Here is a 19,724-nt window from a genome sequence, read left to right as displayed (position 1 = left end):
GCCACTGTGAGTTTAAATTGTGAAGGCTGATGATGACTTTCTCTGTAGCCGAGTAGTGTTAAAAGCAACCCAGCCCTTGTGAAGGTGGCTTCTGTGCCTTCTTGGCAGCAGCAGGAGTCTGGTCTCACCTGTGTGGGCAGGACCTCAGGGTGGGACAGGTGCACACCACCTGGGGAGTAGCTCTGAGGTTTGCTGGGAGCAGCTGAGCTCCAGTGCTGGGATGGGACCAGCCTCTGAACACCCCACAGCAGAGCCCCAGTGGGTGCTTTATCCCCATGCTTGGTCTCAGGCCTCTCCAAGCTCCGCTGCTAGCAGCAGCCATCAGGTTCTTGTCTTCCAAGTGAGCCAGAGATCCAGAATGCCGTCTTCCCTTGCCAGTGCAATAGCTCCTATGCACAAGACCCATCTTTGCCCTGACAAGCCCACCTTGCTGCTTTGAGTTGGGGCAGGACAGAAGGCAAAGCACAGGCTGTCCTCCAGCCTGATTTTTGGGGGCTTTTCCTGCAGGACACTGGAGATGCATGCTCATGTTCTGGGAGGGCAAGGCCTTCCCCATGCAGGATGCGGTACTCTTTGTCAGGGTGGTGTGTCCTACCCACTGCTGCCGTGCCCTGAAGGAGTGACGCTCTCTTCTCTTGGGACAATGTTTGTATTTGCTGTACTGCTGCTCTGTAAATAAAGATTTGTCCTTGTGTATAGGAGTGCCTGTGCGAGTGTTGGGAGCTGGAAGGAGTGCCCGGCCACTGCTGGGCTGGGGGGCAAAGCCCACAGCTTTCATTTGGACACAGGAAGAACATCTCACCTTTCTGAGGTGTTTGGTCCAGCTCAGGTACTAGGAAACCCTCACAGGAAAACTCATTCAGATTTGGTTGCACTGCTCTCTCCCCTCCACTCTGTGGCTCACCACCAGCCGGGGTGAAGGGGCTTGCCCTGCTGTAAGCAGGGAGGCAGCGCATGCAGGGGCACACACTCTCTGCACGCCCGCAGCCAAGCTCAGTGCTACTCCTTGCCTTCATGCTCAAGAACAAAGAAGGGTCAAGAGTTTGTCAAACACCACCCCAATTTGTGTGTGTGCATGTCAGCGTAGCATGTGTATGTGCCTGCACCACAGTCAGGTTTGCAGTCTGGAGCCATAGCCCAAAATCTGCACCAGTAGTGGTTAGGGTAGCGCCAGGGACTGTCTCATGTATTTATTTGTGCTACAAAGAGAGCTGTAGCCATAGGGAATCCAAGCAGGCCCTGGCTTCTGCACCTCGGCTGCCAGAGAGTAGTTAATGTTCATGCCGGAGTACAGCTGTGCTGCTCAGTTTGGACTCCCTCGCCCTTGTGTGTCTGCGTAGCCTGTGTGACCAGCTTCCCCCAAACACGAGTCAGGTTTAAAGCCAAACCGAGGCTCATTTACATGCTGAAAAGTCAGACTTTTAATTGTATGACTAGAAACAGTTACACAAGTAAATAAATTAGAACATTCACTCTTCGATTAAACTGTAAGTTTTGTTCCATGGTGCTAGAGCACCTCTCAGCTAGGTTCCCCTGGCATGGTGAAGTACAAAAACAAAGACCCCCAGGGGGTTGTGGTCTCCCTGCCTGGCAGACAACATCTCCCTTCTGCACTGGAATAAATGAGGCAGCTCCAGACCCTGGTGTGCACAGCAGGCAGGGTGTGGGAGCAAGGTTAATAGCTCAGGAGTCCGCATCCTCTGTCCCAGAGAAGCCGCCCTCTCCACTTCCCCTGTGCCTGCCTGATGAGTGCCAGCGGGAGCGAGCTGCGGGCGTGCACACCACACACTGCTCGCTTCACCTACAGCGTGGTGGTTTCTGTGTTTGTGATGCCGGCGTCCTTTGCCATCATGGAGAACACGCCTGGCTTCCTGAGCAGCTCCTCGGGGCTGTCGAATTCCACAATCCTCCCGGCCTGCAGCACCATCACCCTGGCAGCAGAAAATTGGAAGCCCTGAGCTCCCAGGATCTGAGCTGAGAGCACTGCTGGCACCGGCACTACAACCCACCAACCCTCACCCTCCTGCAGCCACGTTCTGTGGTTCACCCCTCAGCACAGAGGTGAGGAGGGCACAGCCCTCCTCCATGTGACAAACACCTCTATAGTCTGTTACTGTAAAGAAGGATCCCCAAAAATGTTTCTCCCCACAAAGGCATAACTACTGCACAGACATCCTTCCCATCCCTTTATCTTTCTCTCCTAGAACCTCTGTATGCTGCGGCCTGTCACTGCATCCGCCCCTGCCCCTCTGGCTGCATCCTTGCTCCTGCTGCTGGCCACCTCTCTCCCCATCCTAGGAGTCCAGATCCCCAGTCCCCTTGTCCCACGGTACCTGTTGCTGTCCATGATGGTGTGGAGGCGGTGGGCAATAGTAAGGACAGTGCAGTCAGCAAACTCGCTCCGGATCGTTGTCTGGATTAAATGATCGGTTTCCAGATCCACAGCTGCTGTTGCTTCATCCAGGATGAGGATTTTGGCTTTGCGGAGGAGTGCCCGGGCCAGGCACACCAGCTGCCTCTGCCCCACACTGGGATAAGGTGGGGAACAGGAGTTACCAGGTGGACACCAGCAGGGCTGCTGAAAGCTATTGCCACGCACTGCCCTGACCCCTATCCGTGCCTGCCCAGCCCACCCGGGCCTTCCCCTACTGACCATCTGCCACCCTGAGCACTGCGTCCCTCAGCGCCTTGCTCTTTGGGCCACCATGGGGAGGCTGGCGTGTGCTGGCTCCCTCACAGCCCTGGCTCATGGACTGTTTTCTCCCGCCTTCATTCCCAGAAGGTTCTTTGCCCTCGTCCCTGGACAGTCACTGCTGGAGGCTGCTGTTCCTGGGACCAGGGAAAGGGAGGGGAGCTGGGCATGCCCCCAGCCATCTGCTCACCTCAGGTTCTCCCCTCCCTCGCTCACAACGTAGAGCAGCCTCCCAGGAAGGTCTTGTACATATGTCTTCAGGTGGGCCAGCTCAAGGGCCTTCCAGACCTCCTCGTCTGTGTACTGGTCAAAGGGGTCCAGGTTCATCCGCAGAGTGCCAGTGAAGAGCACAGGGTCCTGTCAGGGACAGCACCGTGTTCAGCCACGCCATGGCCGTTCAGCAGGGCAATGGCTCCAGGCCCCAAGTCTGGCCACATCCAGCCCCCACTGCCGCCTGCAGCTGAGCAGGGGAGGTGGCAATGACACGCTCACAGTCCTTGGGCACTGCGGCACCCAGGGATGCACTAAGGGCAATGCCCAGGGAACAGAGCTTGGGGTGGCCACGCACCAGTGGGACAAGGAAAGGTGATGGAGCGGCTCACCTGGGGGATGATGGTGAGGTTTTTGCGCAGGTCATGGAGGCCAATCGTTGCTATATCCACCTCATCAATGAGGATCATCCCTCCAGCAGCCTCCAGCACCCGGAAGAGGCAGTTGGTGAGGGAGGATTTTCCAGCCCCAGTCCGGCCCACGACCCCGACCTGTGGAAGCAGTGATTTGGACCAGCTGCCAGCTATGAAAACAGGGCAGATGCTCTCCATGTTGATCTGGTGTGACTTCCTGCCCTGCATCTGCAACTGCCATCTTTCAGACTGTCTCCTTTGGTCCCTACCCTGCAGCTTGAGTCCCCAGGAGCCACATCCTGTCACCATCCGCCCCCAGCCAACAGGCTGAAGCCAAGAGGACAAAACCAATTCTAATGCAGTGTCGCTCTGGAAGGAGCGCAGTGAGGACAGAAGCAGAGGAGTCCTCACCTTCTCGGTGCTCTCAATGTTGCAGGTGATCCCCTGAAGAGCCAGCTCCAGTTCAGGTCGGTACCGAACTTTGTAGTCAACGAACCGGATCTCGCCTTTGCTGGGCCAGCCATGGGGTGGGCGCTTTTCTGTCACCCATGGAGCCTGGGGACATGGGAGCATTAGGAGGGCTGTATGCTGTGGTGCTCGGTAGCACAGAGTAGGTGCTCTTTGCCTGGACCCCGGTCTCCTCACCTCATTCTTCACCTTCGTGTACTCATGTACACGCTCCACAGCCACAATGTTCGTCTCCAGCTCGGAAGACATCCGCACCAGCCAGTTCAGTGTCTGGGTCACCTGCATGGCAGAGCCAGAGGATGCAGAGCTCAGTTCCTCAGGCACCCAGGGACAACCACCTCAACTCAGCCTGAGCATGAGCATCCCTGTCCTGGTCCCTAGCTTGCCACTCCCCAGCCACAGTCCTCTTCCCCAGCCCTTCAAAAGCTTTGCTGCAGCATCTCTGATCCACAGCAGGATGTTGCTCCTTCCCATGGCAGCATGGATCCCCTCCCACTGGGATGTGTGCTCCCCTGGTTCCATAGCAGCTCCCCAGGTGGTGGGACACCCCAGCTAATCCCTCTCCATAGATCAGAGCTGCAGACAGGACGGCATCCTGCAGAACAGCCCTGTTCTGGAATCAGAAGAAGCTTTCAGTGACTCACATTGAGGGCGGAGGAGACAGACAGACCCACGATGCCACCCTCCAAAGTGCCCTTTGAGATCACGGCAAGAAGTGCAGCGAAGAAGACCACCAGACTCCCTACGAACTCCAGACGGATGGCCAGCCACCTGCACCAGGAGAGGAGGCTGAGGGGTGGTGGGAGAGGCATCTGCCTATGCCTAACACAGGGCCCACCAGTAAGACCAGCACCCCGCCAGCATCCCTGCACACCCAGGCCTGAACCCAGCACTGTACACCTGGTACCTGCGCCTACATGTGATCTGTGGCCAGTTCTGCAAGCAGGTTCATTTCATCTGTCAGTCCATGTCTCAAACATAACTTCATGTGCTGGTAATGCCATGCATCAGAAGAGCCCCAGCTGTACAACCCTCACACCCCCAAAGCATCTACCAGTTCCTGTGCAGACCCTGAGATCAACAGGGGGGACTGCAGCCTCTCAGGGACCTCCCTCTGAACACAGAAGCCCCTGGGCAGGGGTGCTGCAGGCTGTGAATAAGGGGCCCAAGGGGTAAAACTGACCTATTTGAGATTATCCAGGAGTAAACACTTTTCTGGTTTATGTCCATGGTGATCTCATTTTGCTGCAGGAACCGTGCTTGGTGTCCATAGGCCCGGATCACAGAAAGGCCTGACACTGTCTCACCAAAGTGGGAGTAGATAGGAGACCTGGTGACAGAGTCCAGACGCCGTAGCTGGCGTGACGTGGAGATATAGAAGCGCTGAAATGAGGGACACAGGTTAGTTACCAACAGAAAGCCTGGCAGTGACCAAGATGCTGCTCTAAGCAGGGCAGAAGCTTCTCTCAAGCCCCAGTTACTCACCAGCACGAAATAGTAGAAGATGCTCAAGGGAATGATAACAAGAGCGAAGAACGGGGTGGCCAAGGTGATCATGAGCAGTGTGCTAATGATGCCCATTAAACAGGAGAGCCAGCTGCGGAAGGACATGGGAATGGTCTCATCTATTGTGAAGATGTCCTGGAACATACAAAGAAATGTGGAGAAGGAATCAGTGACCCAAGAGAGGAGTAGGAACCCAAACCCCACACATACAGGTCCCTACACACTTGTGTGGCAACGCAGTGCCAGACACTTGCAGGAATACTGGATGACACTGAATTTGTGCTAGGGTCACAATCCCAGTTAGGGCCACAGCTCTTAAACTAGGAATAGCTGATTTAACAGAGAAGCTTTCTATAATAATCCCTTTTGCACAGATTAGCTTTGGGAGTTGCATCTTCATCTGGACTGAGGATGCGGGATCAGGAATTAAGGCAGAGAGACAGGGTTGATTCCAGGTCCATGCAGGTACACTGAAGTCTCCAGCTGGTCATCATCCATCTTCTGTCTGAGCACCACATGCTTCTCATCTCAGAGTAAACCCAGTAGGCCCATAGGCTTGCTCTCAAGAGAGATTTTTATTCCCCCAAATCAAGAGGTGGCACCAAAGGAAGAAGTGGAGTAGCAGCACACTTGAAACTACTTATCTGTATTCTCTCTCCTTTCTTATTTTCTCTTTGTCTTATGAGCTTCATTTACATAGCCAATAGTATATTTGTTGAGAGTCCATAACCAGAAGGACATCTCATTATGGGACACGAGCTCTAGGCTCCTGCCTCTCTTAGTAACCTACTTGGGACCCTCTTCACACTTTCTTCAAATCCCTCTTGACCAAGTGGTCCCAAAACAGGACACACTATCCAGGTGTGGCCTCCCTAGCACTGAGCAGAGGAGATAGTAACTTCCCATGATTTACTGGCCACTTTTCTCCTAGCATAGCCCAGGATGTGGTTTGCTTCATAGAATCATAAAATAGTTAGGTTTGGAAAGGACCTTAAGATCATCTAGTTCTAGCCCCCCTGCAGATAGCTCACATCCACCTTTCTGGCCCTTCCAGGCAATGATCTGGGCTCATCTATTCAGTGCTGAACAGCAACAGGTTTAAGCTGCCACCCAATGCTCTGCAGACCTGCTGGAACAAACAGCTTCTCCTTGTTGGGGCTGTTCTCTTACCTTGGCAAACCTATTGACAATGCGGCCCGTTGGAGTCGTGTCATAAAAGCTCATGGGCGCACGCAGGATGTTGCTGAGCAGTTGCTGGTGCATTACTCGGGAGGCTCGCTTGGCACCATAGGCAGACAGGATGGTTGCAAACAGCAGGAAGAGAGCTTCAAGGAGAGCACAGGATGGTCATCACCAACTCATACCTCACACTGATCTCAGGCACCCTTTGGCTCAAGGGACAAATCTAGCAGCTCCAAGGCAGCAGCTCTGCAGTGAGCCACTGTCATAGTCCCTCATCCCATCTTCTTGGGAGGCCCCAGTAACTGTGTTCCACCACAGAAGGAGAACACTGAACCCTTTTGGAAAGCCTTGGGCCCTAGCACTATCTCCAAAATGATAAGGACAGTAATCTTCAACCTAAGGGGCTACACAGACTCCCTGGGACAATCTGTGCTGGCTTCAGACTAGTATCGGTCTCTAGTTCATCCAGAAGCCAGAAGAAAGGCAGCAGCATGCAAAGGAGCACAATGCTGGCTGCCCTGCTGCTTGCTGCACTGCTGGCTGGAGGCCTTGCAAGCCATATCCCTTGTAGTCAAGGTGGACAGGACCCCCTGTGCTCCCACACTCACCTTGTGACACCCCCAGCGCCCCAAAGACACCGATCCGCAGGTCTCGCTGCTCCACGGGATAGGTCTCATTCAGGTAGCGTTGTGCATCGTCAGTCCAGGCGCTTAGCCACAGGTTAGTACCCACGAAGGCAGCATACTGTCCAACATAGCCCATGGCAACCCATAAAGAATACCACAAGCCAACAGCATGCAGGTACCGCAGGTACATGGAAAGCTTCACCTGTAGACCAATTCAGCCCATCAATGCTGCCCAGCAAACACCCAGCTGCGCAGCCAGCGACACCCAGCACACCCTTGGCACTCCTGCCTTGCTGCCCATGGTGCTCCCCTCCACTTTCTTTCCCACCACTCTGTATCCTTCAGTGTCTCTTGACTGCAATGAAGCCTCAGGCAGACAGCACTTGCTTCTCTGAGCCAGAGTTGGGTCTTGCAGCACTGAGCCAGGGCAGCACAGCACTCCCATCCATCCATCCATCCATCCATCCATCCATCCATCCATCCATCCATCCTCACCTTGCCAGTTTCCACAGCTTCTTTCTCAATCAGTTTCTGGCCCTTCACGTTCCTGGGGCGCTCCTCCTGGGCCTTCTTCCAGGAATTAGTGCTGGTTTTACTAATACTGCAAGGAGGTGATGGGCACCATTAGTCACAGGGTGCTGGATGGGTCCTACTCTCCTGGGGGGCCATCCCTATGCTGCACTGGGACTCAAGTGCTAGAGCCCTCTGGGAAATAATGTCCTAACTGGGGCAGCTTTGACTGAGCCTTGTGGAAGCCCGAGGCATTTTTAGCCATGAAATCATAGCCATTATCCCCAAAAGCAGAACCGCCAACAGCATGAGTTTCAGGGAAGACTGCAGGGTAAGGCTGTGATACACTGATGTGAGTAAAGGCAAGATCAGATGCTCCTGACCCAGCCCAGCTGGTGGTAGGAGCAAGGAGGGAGGATCCCAGCAGGAACCTCCCCAGGAAGCCCCTAGACCCCTGTTTCCAAAGGAGCAGTGCAGGGGGCAGGGGAGAAAGCTCAGAGTTCAGGTCAAGTCCTACCTGCGATTGAACACCCTCCGATGGATGCTGGCCTCTCGCTTCAGGGTCATGGTCACTACATCATCAGGGCCCTCTTCCACTGAAGGCTCAGTATCTTCATTACCCTGCTCTTCATCCCCAGCTAAGGCAATATCTACAAGCACAGGGATGAGGGAAGGTAGGGTTAGGCACTGAGGAGAGAGCAGATCCCATGCACTACACATCTGCTACACCCCAGGCTCAGGCTGTCCTACCACCACACATCATACCTCTAGCACTGCTGTAAGCCTAGTATAGCACCAAGAGGAAGAAATCCATTGTGCTGGAGGAAGAACAGACAGGGGACACAGCTAAAGGCCTGCATAGAGGTAGTCCCTGCTGCTGACTTATCCCAGTACCACTGGTAGGACCTCAAGCAGAGATTTGTGCTTGTTAATAGGTGCAAGATCTGGAAGGTCCTATCACTCCCATTCAGGAGCATCTCTTTGAGCAGGTGGAGGTGGATCCTGTGGGGATGGACTGGGAAAAGCCAGGCTCCAGCTGGAAAACTGGGGTGAGCATCCACCTGACTGACACCACTCCTCCCCATAGCAGTGGGGGACATGATAAAGATGAATAGTTATCCAACCACATGTTTATAAACCAAAGGATCTTTCTCACCCCAGCATCACTAAGATATGGAGCCTGTTGCCACATAAGATTATAGGACCCATAAACATAAATGAACTAAAAAGGGAATAAAAAATTTAGACAGGTCTTTTGCTGGCTGTTCAACCCAATGCCTGGATGCAAATCATAGGCAGAAAGTTCTTGTGCTGCAGATTGCCATAAGCTGGGTAGGGTTCACAGCATCCACCACTAGCATCTAAGCTGGACAGAGCCAGGTTTTTCATATCCCCAAGACACACACACAGCCCCGTTGTGTTTCCAGTACCTGTGGTGTTTTTCTCTGAAGCATCCTCCTTCTCTGAAGCATCCTCCTCCTGTCTGCCATACAAGTTCAGAAACTGGGCAAAGGCACCCCTGTTTGCAAGCAGGGTGCCATAGGAGCCCTGCTCGGACACTGCTCCTGCCACCATCACCACGATGTTATCAACCTGGGGCAGGAAACTAATACTGTGCGTCACCAAGATCCGTGTCTGCAATAAAGGGGTTGCAGGGTAGTGAGCATCACAGAACTGTGTGGCCCCCAGGCATGGGCTTGCAGGCTCACTACCCCCTACTTGTGGACCTCTTTGCTCATCAACGCCTGGCTCTACGGACACTGAGGACCCATGAGGCCTCTCCTGCTTGCTGCAGCTTCACATGAAAGCCACAGGACCCCTCTGTTCCCAAGCAAGCAACCTCAGGCTTCCTGAATGGTCAGCACAATTCCGGTGCCCTCCCTGCCTGGCTGGGTGGTGGGAAGGGCAGCAGAGCTCACCTTATTTTGCAGCAGCCCTTTTGGCCCCAGCACATGGTCGAAGAGGTACTTGCCGACGTGAGCATCCACGGCAGACAACGGGTCGTCCAGGACATAGATATCTGCATTGCTGTACACTGCCCTGGCCAGGCTGACCCGCTGCTTCTGGCCCCCACTGAGGTTAATGCCCTGGAACAGAAAGGACATCTCTGAGCACTGGGCTGGCACAGAGCAACAGCTCTGTCCTCTGCTGCAGGTGCTCTGGCGACCCATAGTGCCCAGGGCTGATACCTTCTCTCCAATCTCTGTCTGGTCACCTGCAGGCAGCTGTTCCAGGTCTGGAAGGAGGGCGCAGGCTTTGATGACCTGCTGATACCTGGCTTCATTCAGTTCTGACCCAAAAAGGATATTGTCTTTCAGTGTGGCATTCTGGATCCAGGCCTGCTGCGGGACATAAGCTAGGGAGCCCTGGAAAGAGAGAGACAAGAAGAGTTGCCTCGTCAGAGCATCAGCCTGAGCACAGCCACCTGCTGGAGCCTGTCCTTGCCCACAGGCACCATTCTATGACCAGTCCTGCCCTGCTATCTCCCCACTGAGCTCCCAAGCAGTCTCCTGTGCCAGCTCCTCTCACCTGGATGTTTATGTGTCCCTTGATATGCTCCATCTCTCCAAGCATGGCTGACACCATCGAAGACTTGCCTGAGCCCACAGTCCCCACCACGGCCACAAGGCTCCCGGGTATGATGTCCAGGTTAACACTGCAAAGACATGAGGTTATGAGCACTGCCAGGTCATCTGCCAGCTCCTGCATGGGACCAGCACAGAGTGGTGTCTCTGGAGCACTCATTTCTAGCAGCACTGTGAGAGGTGACTTCCAGCCTGAAATAACACACAGAAAGACTCCCAATCCCCAGCCATCTGCCCACAGCATAGCACAGAGCACTCACTCTCTTATTGCAGCATCCCCATCCTGCTCCCAGGCAAAGGTGGCCTCCGAGAAACGCACGGCGCTGCCTGTCAGAAAAGAGCCATCTCTCAGAGCTGGGAAAGCACAGGGGTGGTCCAGTCCATGACCCACAGGGAGTAACCTGCCTTCAATGGGGCTGTGGTGGATGGCTGAGGTGTCCAGGTCTTCTCCTCCCAGGTAGCGCTCTAGCCTCACGGTCGACACGTTGGTCTACCATGGCAGAAAGAGGATGGCCCCGTAAGCAAAGCACCCCCCACACACAGAGCATCAGCCCCAACCTCTGAGCCCCTGTGTCACTTATGTGAGTCCTGTCCCACCCCACTGCACACAGAATCCCATGCACTTGACCCCTGGCTATCCAAGGCCCATCACACATGTGAGCCTCATGTGCTGTTTTGGGCAGATGTATCGTAAGATCCCCATGCCCAATGTGAGGGCTGACCTGCACCAGGGAAGAGAGGACCAGGGGCAGCATGGCCATGGGGAAGCGTAGCACGTTGAAAAGGGAGATGGCAGTAAAGGCCTTCTCTGCATCCAGGATGTTGTTCTCATCCACCAGCACGTAGACAGCAAAGCTGGCCAAGGAGACCTAGAACAGATAGCAGGGAAAGGCACCATCAGCATGGTTGAGTGCAGCCCAGACCCTCATGATCCCCTGAGGCCTCAGCAGTGCCTTCCTCCTGGGGACCAGTTCCCCTCCTGCTTCCCTTCTTCTTTGGGCCCCATCTCAACACCCTGAAGGGACCCCTTTCCACCACACTCTCTTGCCAGCAGCCAGGACCATGCTTTGCATCCCAAGCCTCTGTAAGCCAGCCCCTTCCTTGATTCAGGAGCACTCCAGCTGAGGTTCCCAATCTTTCCCACCCCCTTGGACACAGCCCAACCACAGCTCTGAGGAAGGTGCAGCTCTCCCCAGGCCTGCTGGCACTCACCAGGAAGGGGGCACATGTGAAGACAAACACGGATATTGACTGCAGGTAACTGAAGTTCAACAAGTCCTTGAGCTCACGTGCCCGGATCTCATTGACTCGCTTCTCAAATGAGGGCTCCCAGGCAAAAAGCTTCAGGATCTGTTGGATGAGCAGGGTGAGCAGATGCTGGGCTCATGGGAATGCCAACATCTACACTCAGCTCACTGATGGCCAACATCTCCAGCTCCAGCTCCTCGCTTGCTCAGAAGCCTGCTTGGCCACTGCATCTCTCCTCTTCTGAACTGCCCCATGGCTTATAACACTTCCCACAGCACACCCATTGCCTCATCCTTGGCTTACAGGTCACTGCCAGCCCCTCTGCACCATGACAGCCAGCTCAGCACCACAGCCACCCAGGAAACCTCCAGAAAACCCTCTCTTGGCTCCCAAGTCTTGTTCCAGGTACCCAGAGTTACTCCCTATCCAACCTTTCAAAAGGTGAGGAAACCAAGGGAATTGCAGAGACAAGGGCCCCAAACCAGACTGTAACATTGGTGCTCTAGGGTTGTACTGGTGTGATATCCCCAGGTACAGCGCAGCAAGAAGACGGGTGCAGCAGCTGCCTGGGGATCTCCACCCCACTGCTCACCTTGATTCCATTGAGGATCTCACTCATTATTTTCATGCGTTCATCCTTGTTCTTCATGTTTCTCACCTACAAAAGGAAGAACCAGAGGTCACCTAAACCAGACAGCAGCTCACCCTTTGAAATACATCTGGGCTGCCACAGAGAAGGGAAAGGTGAGCTCCAGAGCCCAGGGAAGCCATCTCACAAAGCTGGACCTTGGCTTGCTGGGGGCCTGGGTAACATGGGTTAAAACAGTGCCCTGTCATCAGGCAGGAGCTAAAGCTTTATTTTATGGTTGGTGATATCTCACTTTCAGCCCTTAAGGCTGCTGCCAGCCCTGTTCAAGTTCAGCTGTGATGGTAGAACAGGTCTCACCTGTCTCCAGCCCATCTCAGCTGATCACCCCCTAGCTCAGGCTAGAGACACCCCCAGCCCAAGTCAGATGAACTTCCTAGGCTGGGAAAGATCTACAGCAAAACAGGGAAGGGAAGGGAGGGTGGAAATGAGTGAAGGGAGCAACAGTGAGACAGTGAGCCTCAGGAGTGGGAGGCCGGGGAGGACCTTGCACCCATCACTGACCTGGATGGTTTTGGACTTGGCAACCAGGAACGCATTTATGGGGATGAGCAGCACCATGATCACGAGGCCAGCCAGGACAGAGGGGCCCAGCTCTCCCCATAGGAAGACAATGGACAGGATGATTTGCAGGGGGGATGACCACAGCTGGTGAACAAAGTTGGCCATGTCCATGAACCTCTGGGCATCAGCTGACATCAGATTCACAGTCTCTCCCACTGTAGACTCCTTGCGGGTGGCACTGGACATGGTGAGTGACTGGAGAGAGAAAGCACAGTCACTGCAAGCCAGGCTGGGAGCAGCAAGGATGCCGGCAGCACGGTGCAGAGCAGGGAATTAGGCCAGGTGGAAACTGCTCCTGGGTTTGATCCTGGTGCCTCTGCTAACCATAGCTGCTGTCATCACTGCCTGCACACCAGGAGCCACTGGCTGCTGGGGACAAAGAAACATGTCCCCATGCAGCAATCCTAGCAGCAGCTGCCCTGAGGAGAAACCTCTCTCATCCCCTGGCAGTTCTCAAGCACAGAGCTGCAGCATGCAGGTCTCAGAACTAGCACCAGTAGTGTTCTCAGTGCTGGGAGGGTGTCCCACAAGCCAAGCTCTCCTGTGCCTTCCTAGGAAGTAAAAGGCATACACCCCAGATGCCCTTACATTGATGGGGCAGATGCCGGTATCCTCAGCACATCTTAGAAGAAGCTGACAGGGGAGACGACAGGGCTATACCAACCTTCTTGTAGATGGCAGCCATGAGACTGGTACGCACTTGTGTGCCAAGCTTGAAGCACAAGGTGAAGTACTGCTGCAGGCAGAGGGACTGGACCAGTGCTGCCAGGAAGAGCAGGATGGCATACACATAGCCTTGCCAGGCAAAGGACTCCTCATCTGACACAAAGGAAATCAGCAGCCTGGAGGGTAAAGAAGTTCCATGAGGCCGTCACTCTATTAAGACAGACCCAAGCAGGGTGTTCCAAACCAGCACAGGAGGAGGACCCTCATGAGAGCAGTGACAGACACCCAGACCAGCTGACTCGATGCTCAGCAAGCTGGGGACTTCTGCTCTGCTGGGTGTCCCTGTTGTGCAGGGGTGCTGCATTTCACATTCAGCAGTGGGTAACTAATGTCAGATCATCCACAGAAACTGCACAGCACTGCAGAACAAACCAGGCAGGTCCTGTTGGGCTGAGATGGACTAATTCATGAAGGGCTGAAAGAAGAGACTGTCTCCAAGGAAGGAGCAGGACTGTGTAACAAATGATGGAGGAAGCAGGAAGCAAGATACAATCTGTAAGAGCTGGTAGCCAGCTCTGATGAGTTCTTTGTTAAACTGTGTAGTTTAACGACATATTCTCACATCTTTTGTGAGGGCACAAAAGGTCCCCAGGGTGTGGGGCTGGGAGATGTGCACGAATGGAGATGGTGGAGTTGGATGCAGCGCACACAGGGAGGTGGGTGCATAGCCAGACACGGACACGGGCAAAGGACAGAGAGCATGGACACGGACAGGGAGAAAGGACTCACTTGAGCAGCTGGGGGCTGACAAACACGATTACATCGTGCACTGCCTTGAAAACCACCGACAGCAGGAGGTTCTGCCAGAAGGTCTTGCACAGGGTTTTTATCAGCCAGCCCCTGGGGTAATCCTTGTGAGAGCCTGAGTCCCCTTTGTCTCCCTTCTTCTTCTTTCGCTGCTTCTCCTCCTAGAGGGAAGCCCACACAGAAGTAAAGGAGCTGGTTGTGCGGCCTCCTTGCACCTGCAAGGATGCTCCCAGGGCAGCACCACAGACCCCAGACCAGGTATCCTCAATGAAGCCTTAGCTTTACCTCCCATCACATTCCCTCTCACTGATCTCTGCTCATGCCGTACACCTATCTTGCGTGGTAAAGACAATTGCAAAACCCAGATAGCCTGAACCTCTCAGGCCAAAAACCAGGCAGCCCAGGAAGAATCAGAGGCCAGTGGTGATCACAGAGTGATGTTGCTAGGAGGTATCTGAGGTAGGGAAAGACTGAGATAAGGGAGCTGCTTGTACTGCAGACTTGAGGGTGGTTCCTGTCTTCCTGTAGGGCAGAAAGATGGGGACTTCCTTGGTCTCTCAAAACATGGGGATCTGCTGAAGACAGGGAAGACCCTGTGATAGATTCGCCCATCCTTGCCCATGGTCCTGCAGCAAAGTGGACTGCAGGGAGGTGAGATGACCCTAGTCCCCAAGGCTGGACCTGGATCTCTCAGTCCCGTGCAAGGACAAGAGTAGGAAGGGATTTACCAGCACCAGGATGTCTTGGCTCTGGGCCTTGCTTATATTGTTCACATGGTCCAAGTCACCTTCCCGTCGTCTTTTCTTGCGTTTCCGTTTCTCCAGCTCTGCTTGGGCCTTCCTCACCGCAGTCTTCATGTTCTTCTCGAAAACAGTATAAATAGACTGAGTCTTGTCTTTAGCTTTCAATTCCCAGATATCCTCTATCTCCAAGGGCTTCCGATAGCCTTTGAAAACCATGCTGTGGGTCAGAGAAATCTTCCTTCAGCAAGTTTCTGCACTATACCAGTTGGAGAATCCTTGCTGCAAATGCAGAGCCTTCACAACCCTGAGCTCACATTGTACTGAATGTGGTGCCTCTCGCTACTACCTCCAAGCATCCTGTGTTGATGGCTCCTCCAAAGAGAGCTGGGCCAGCCCTAAAGCACCCCTGCCTTTCACCAGCTCAATCTCCCACATGGCCCTGCTTACCTGCTGTACCATTCAAAGGTGATGGAGCTCAGGAAGGAGGCCGTCACCTCTGGGTTCTAGGGTACAAACCAAGACATTATTGATGCTGAGGGATCAACAGTGTGGACAAGAGCTGACTCAGCATCCCCAGCCATTAGGGAACCACAGAGGTTTCAAACTGTGCCGACTCCAACCTTGAACAGAAGCAGCCCCCCTTGAACACACATGCAGATGCTCTAGGCTGCAAACTCCAGCTCTTGCTGTGCCCCTTGCAGAAGCCCTCAGGTCTTCCCTCCCACAGGGGCCAGAAGGAGTATGTATGGAGCCCACCCTGCCCCATGCGACACCAGCCAGGATGTGGTACCCTGAGCCCCGAGCCCACTCCTACATGGATCTCGCACCTTCTTCTTGATTTCCTTTGTTTCTGGGGCAATGTCTGAGAAGCCTGAGACAAGGAAGAGCAGCAGCTGGAGCCCATAGGAGATGAAGAAAAGGACAAACCGTGGCATATCAGAGATTGGTGCCTGCAAGAACAGAGAGCCCAGGGTGACTGCTGGAACTTGTCTCAAGGCCATCTAGTGCTCAGAGACAAGGTTCACCCCCAAGACAGTAAATACAGCTGAGCCCAACAGGGCTGTGCAAAACTCGCTCTGGGTCCTGGCTCAGCTTCCCTTCACCACCCCTCCCGGCTTTTCCCTGACCTCCTCCCTTAAGTCCACAAGAGGAGAAATTGGTCCTAGAGAGCTTATGCCTCCCCAGAGAGACAGGATCGACTCAAACAGCAACTCTTTCTCAGGTCTTTTCTGGCTCCCCAAGGTCCCTAGAGCAGCTGGGACCTCACTGACACCACTGAGAGCTTGTCAAGAGATGAAGTCTGAAGGGACTTTGTTTGGGGACAGAACGAGACCATGGGGAAGCAGAGAGCTTCCTGCCAAACCCAACCTGCAGGGCTCTCCGGAGGAGTGACTGGAACAGCAATGTCCCACAGAGCAGGGACAGTGTCCAGAAGCAGAAAAGTATCCCTGAGTCTCTGCGCAAGCAGAATCGTCGCGCATCGTGGATCAGCAGAACCAGGAGCTGGGGGAAGGAAAATCAGAGGTTATGGTAAGGCTGCAGGACTGGGTCTGGGCTCTAAACCTGCCTTTGGGGCATCCTGGGATGCCAGTGCCCGCGATCTGCTGGGATTCACTGCCTTGAAGACACTGAGATCCCAGTGCCCGAGCTCACTGCCAACCCTACATAAGCTTTGGAGTTAATTGCATAGGTTTATTTTAAGCAGACATAAGGTCAGGCTCCTCATGGGAAAAGCAAGGGCTGAAGGTACCTGACATCACAGCAGGGCACCTTCTTTTTAGTTTTTCTCACCCCAAATTTTCTCAACCCAAATGTCTCCTGCATATTGCCTTCAGACCTGGAACTAAAGCCAGACCAGGGTCCCAGTAATGCAGCCTCCCTGAGCAGTTCCCTTGCCTTACAATCTCATATGAACTCTGCAAGTGAAAATAAATGATGTGACAAAACATGAAAGATAGCAAGCAGGGGTGTTACTTTTGCTTTTTAAGTGTAGCTCATGAATGTTTTGGCTTTAAGACTGTTAGAATATCCCATGTCTCACACAAGACATCTGCAATTTCCATGCACATATTCCATGGAGCTAATAGCTCCTATGTCCTCAGCTCTCTTCAATTCCTGGGTATCCTGTGGCACTTCACGACTCCCCGCACAAAACGGAGCATCAACCCACGGGAAGCTGTGAGACATCAGAGCAGCAAGCCGTGGTCTGACGTTCACGCTGTGCAATCAGTCCTGTAAGTCCCACACTGCTGCTGCCAAGGCTTCTGCCAGAAATCTCAGCTGCTCTCACAGGCACAGTATCCATGTCAGTTTTAAGGATAAAAGGAGGAGCACCGTACAAACAGACACCTGCCCTCAACCTATTGCCCTCATGCACCACCCACACCAGTTCGGGGCTAGTCCCTACCCACTTTCCAGGCTTACATCTACCTCGTGGACACATCTTCCTGCTGATCTCTGTGCTAGAGAAGTGTTCTGCTGCTTGGCCCTGTGATCTCACACCCTGACACAGCACATTGACCGGCTGATCCCTTACCCAGGTGGCAATGTACAGGCTGGGGTTTGTGTACTGCACAGCTGGCAGAGGGTCCTGCTGTGCCCCCTCTACAACCGCCAGGACCAGCTCTGCCACTGCCGTCAGCATCAGCAAGGTCGTCAGCACCTGCAGGGAGAGGGGAGCAGCCATGAGGGGAGACCCAGCCCACTGAGGGACTGGGAACCAATGGGACACAACACGGTTGGGCGTAAAAGCATTGTCCCATACACCATTACACCCTTTCCAACCCAAACGTGGCCTGGGAGAGGTTTCTAGGGCCCTGGGGAGCTGGAGCACTGCCACAGGACCACTAACACATTTTAGACTTGGAGGGTAACAGCCCACAAGACGAGAGACCCCAGTACACATTTCTGCCCTCCCTCCCAGTGTATCCCAGCTCTGTTATCCCCTCTGTCCTAGATATGCCTTCATCTTTCTGTCCTGTTTGGTGCCCTAGCACATTGCTCCTTCTCTCCTACACTTTTCATCTCTCCATCCCACACCTGACTCCAGCCCAGAGGCTTTCCACTTACCACCCCTCCATCTCAGGCTGCTGCTGCCTGCCATCTGTGCCCCCTCATTCCCACTCTACCTGTTTAATGATGTAGAGTTTGGTCACAGATGATTTCTTGTCTCTGGATTTACACATAGGCAGGACCTGCCATGGACCCAAAATCCACAAAAAGCCAAGGGGGATCCAAACCAGCACAGTCTGCTGGAAACACACTGGCAGGTCGGCATCTGGACGATCAAGGTAGGAGGCATTCTGGGGGCAGCAAAGACAGATAACCAAGTCACTTGGGGTGGCTTGACCCTCACAGCACAAGAGCCAGCATTTCTACAGCACTTGCCCACCCCACTCCACCCCATCACACTCCTCTCTTCAGTACCCACTTTCCTGCCAGAGCATTTCAGCTGTCAGCCAAGGTCCCAGGTGATGCCCCCCTACTCATCTATCTGCCTGAACCTGGGCAAGCTTCCTTCACAACCACCACTTGGCAAGCCAAGCCAGCTGCAGCAGCTGGACTCAAACCATTCCCCCAAAAGGTTGCCCTGTGTTCCCAGCTGGGCTGCAGGGCTGAAACAGGACAGGGCTCAATCAGGGAGCTGTCATTTACATTGACACCGCACAGACAGTGCACAGTGCTCAGTGCCATGGCAGTCCTGGATAAATAGCAAAATCTCTGCCGACCGCGGGCAGTTGGGTCCCACTAGATAAAGAAGCCTTGGGATCTACTGCTGTCCCTTCCACTGAGTGTCCTACACCAAGAGCAGGCAATGGGGGTGATGCAGTCACTTACCCAAAAGACAGAGCCACAGAACTCGTCCAGGGCTGCCGACATGGTTCAGGAGAGGAGACAGCGGCTCTTTCCCCTTGCTGTGCCTGGCTGTGAGAGTCCTGGGTGGATGCTTGGGACAAAAGTCCCTATACACACTCTCAGGTGGTGCTGGGACAAAATCCCTGATGACACACAGTTAATTGTTAACTTTGTGCTATTGCACAACACCACACACCAAGCAATGACCAAAGGAGCTTTGGAATCCACGTGTGCTCCAGGGAAGGGAACTGAGGAAAGAGAGATCAAAGGGGAGATGTATGGAACCCACTGTCACAGAGTCACTGCAGGACACCACAGCCATTGCTCAGAAACCACATCTTCATCAGTGCACACCAACAGGGATGAGCTCATATGGACCCACTGAAGACACTACTTTGGTGCAACAGACCTCTTCTGCTGGAACAACCCTGCTGAATGCTGCCAAAAAGCTCATGTTTCAGAAGCCAAAGATGACAGGACCCTTTTTCTCATGTGCCACTAAGCATGGAGGCCCAGGACACCAGCAGTGCTTCAGGCCTAGGAACTTGCAGCATCTGGCAGCTGAGCTGACCACATGCTGCAATGGTCTTTGTGTCTCCAGGGTCTGGGTTCCTCTTACCAGCTTCTTCTGGCCTGCAGAACCTGGAGACTTTCCCAGCTCTTCCTTTTGCTTCTCTCTTTCTCACATCTCTGTGCTGTCTGGATGTTACAGCAGCTGTCTGATCACAAAACCCAAAAGAGACCTAATCTTCATTCAATAAATTCAATTCAATATTCAATATATATATAATATATATAATATTCAATTCAATATTCAATAAATAAATAATATTCATTCAATAAATTTCATTCAAAACCCCCAACATCTGAGATAGCCAGATGACCATTCCTGAGGAAGGTGACTGACACTAAATCATCACCCTGCTGCTTAGAAAAGTGGAAGTGTGGGGGCAGATACAGATGGTGCTACTCTTAAAGCCAGAACTGAATTTGCTTCATCATG

General features: G+C 53.6%; 1 protein-coding gene across 1 annotated transcript; it reads right to left on the bottom strand.

The window, feature by feature from the left end:
• Positions 1-1,454: 1,454 nt before the first annotated feature.
• ABCC2 (ATP binding cassette subfamily C member 2) lies at positions 1,455-18,862 on the bottom strand. Its single transcript, XM_080621344.1, has 32 exons — positions 18,704-18,862; positions 17,995-18,168; positions 17,403-17,528; positions 16,235-16,369; positions 15,694-15,816; positions 15,314-15,369; positions 14,852-15,083; positions 14,106-14,284; positions 13,315-13,492; positions 12,591-12,845; positions 12,033-12,098; positions 11,405-11,542; positions 10,915-11,061; positions 10,594-10,682; positions 10,453-10,515; positions 10,137-10,263; positions 9,797-9,973; positions 9,527-9,694; positions 9,038-9,242; positions 8,125-8,257; positions 7,593-7,698; positions 7,080-7,299; positions 6,460-6,614; positions 5,269-5,424; positions 4,967-5,166; positions 4,428-4,554; positions 3,961-4,062; positions 3,727-3,870; positions 3,295-3,453; positions 2,883-3,049; positions 2,334-2,528; positions 1,455-1,931 (listed from the first exon to the last, which is right to left on the bottom strand). The coding sequence occupies exons 1-32, from the start codon at positions 18,743-18,745 to the stop codon at positions 1,802-1,804; spliced, it is 4,674 nt and encodes a 1,557-aa protein (XP_080477470.1). The 5' UTR covers positions 18,746-18,862; the 3' UTR covers positions 1,455-1,801.
• Positions 18,863-19,724: the final 862 nt, after the last annotated feature.

This window comes from Psittacula echo, assembly GCF_963264785.1.
Source record: "Psittacula echo genome assembly, chromosome: 6".
Lineage (NCBI taxonomy): Eukaryota > Metazoa > Chordata > Aves > Psittaciformes > Psittacidae > Psittacula > Psittacula echo.
The sequence above is the reverse complement of the archived record's forward strand: the minus strand, read 5'-3'. Positions and strand labels throughout refer to the sequence as shown.

Excerpts from the sequence above, each read along its gene's own strand:
- ABCC2 (XM_080621344.1), bottom strand. The coding sequence starts at position 18,745 with ATGTCGGCAGCCCTGGACGAGTTCTGTGGCTCTGTCTTTTGG. Across the intron at positions 11,062-11,404 it reads TCACATGTGCCCCCTTCCTG|GTCTCCTTGGCCAGCTTTGC; the intron begins GTGAGTGCCAGC and ends TATCTGTTCTAG. Across the intron at positions 4,555-4,966 it reads TCCTGGATAATCTCAAATAG|GTGGCTGGCCATCCGTCTGG; the intron begins GTCAGTTTTACC and ends CTCCTGGTGCAG.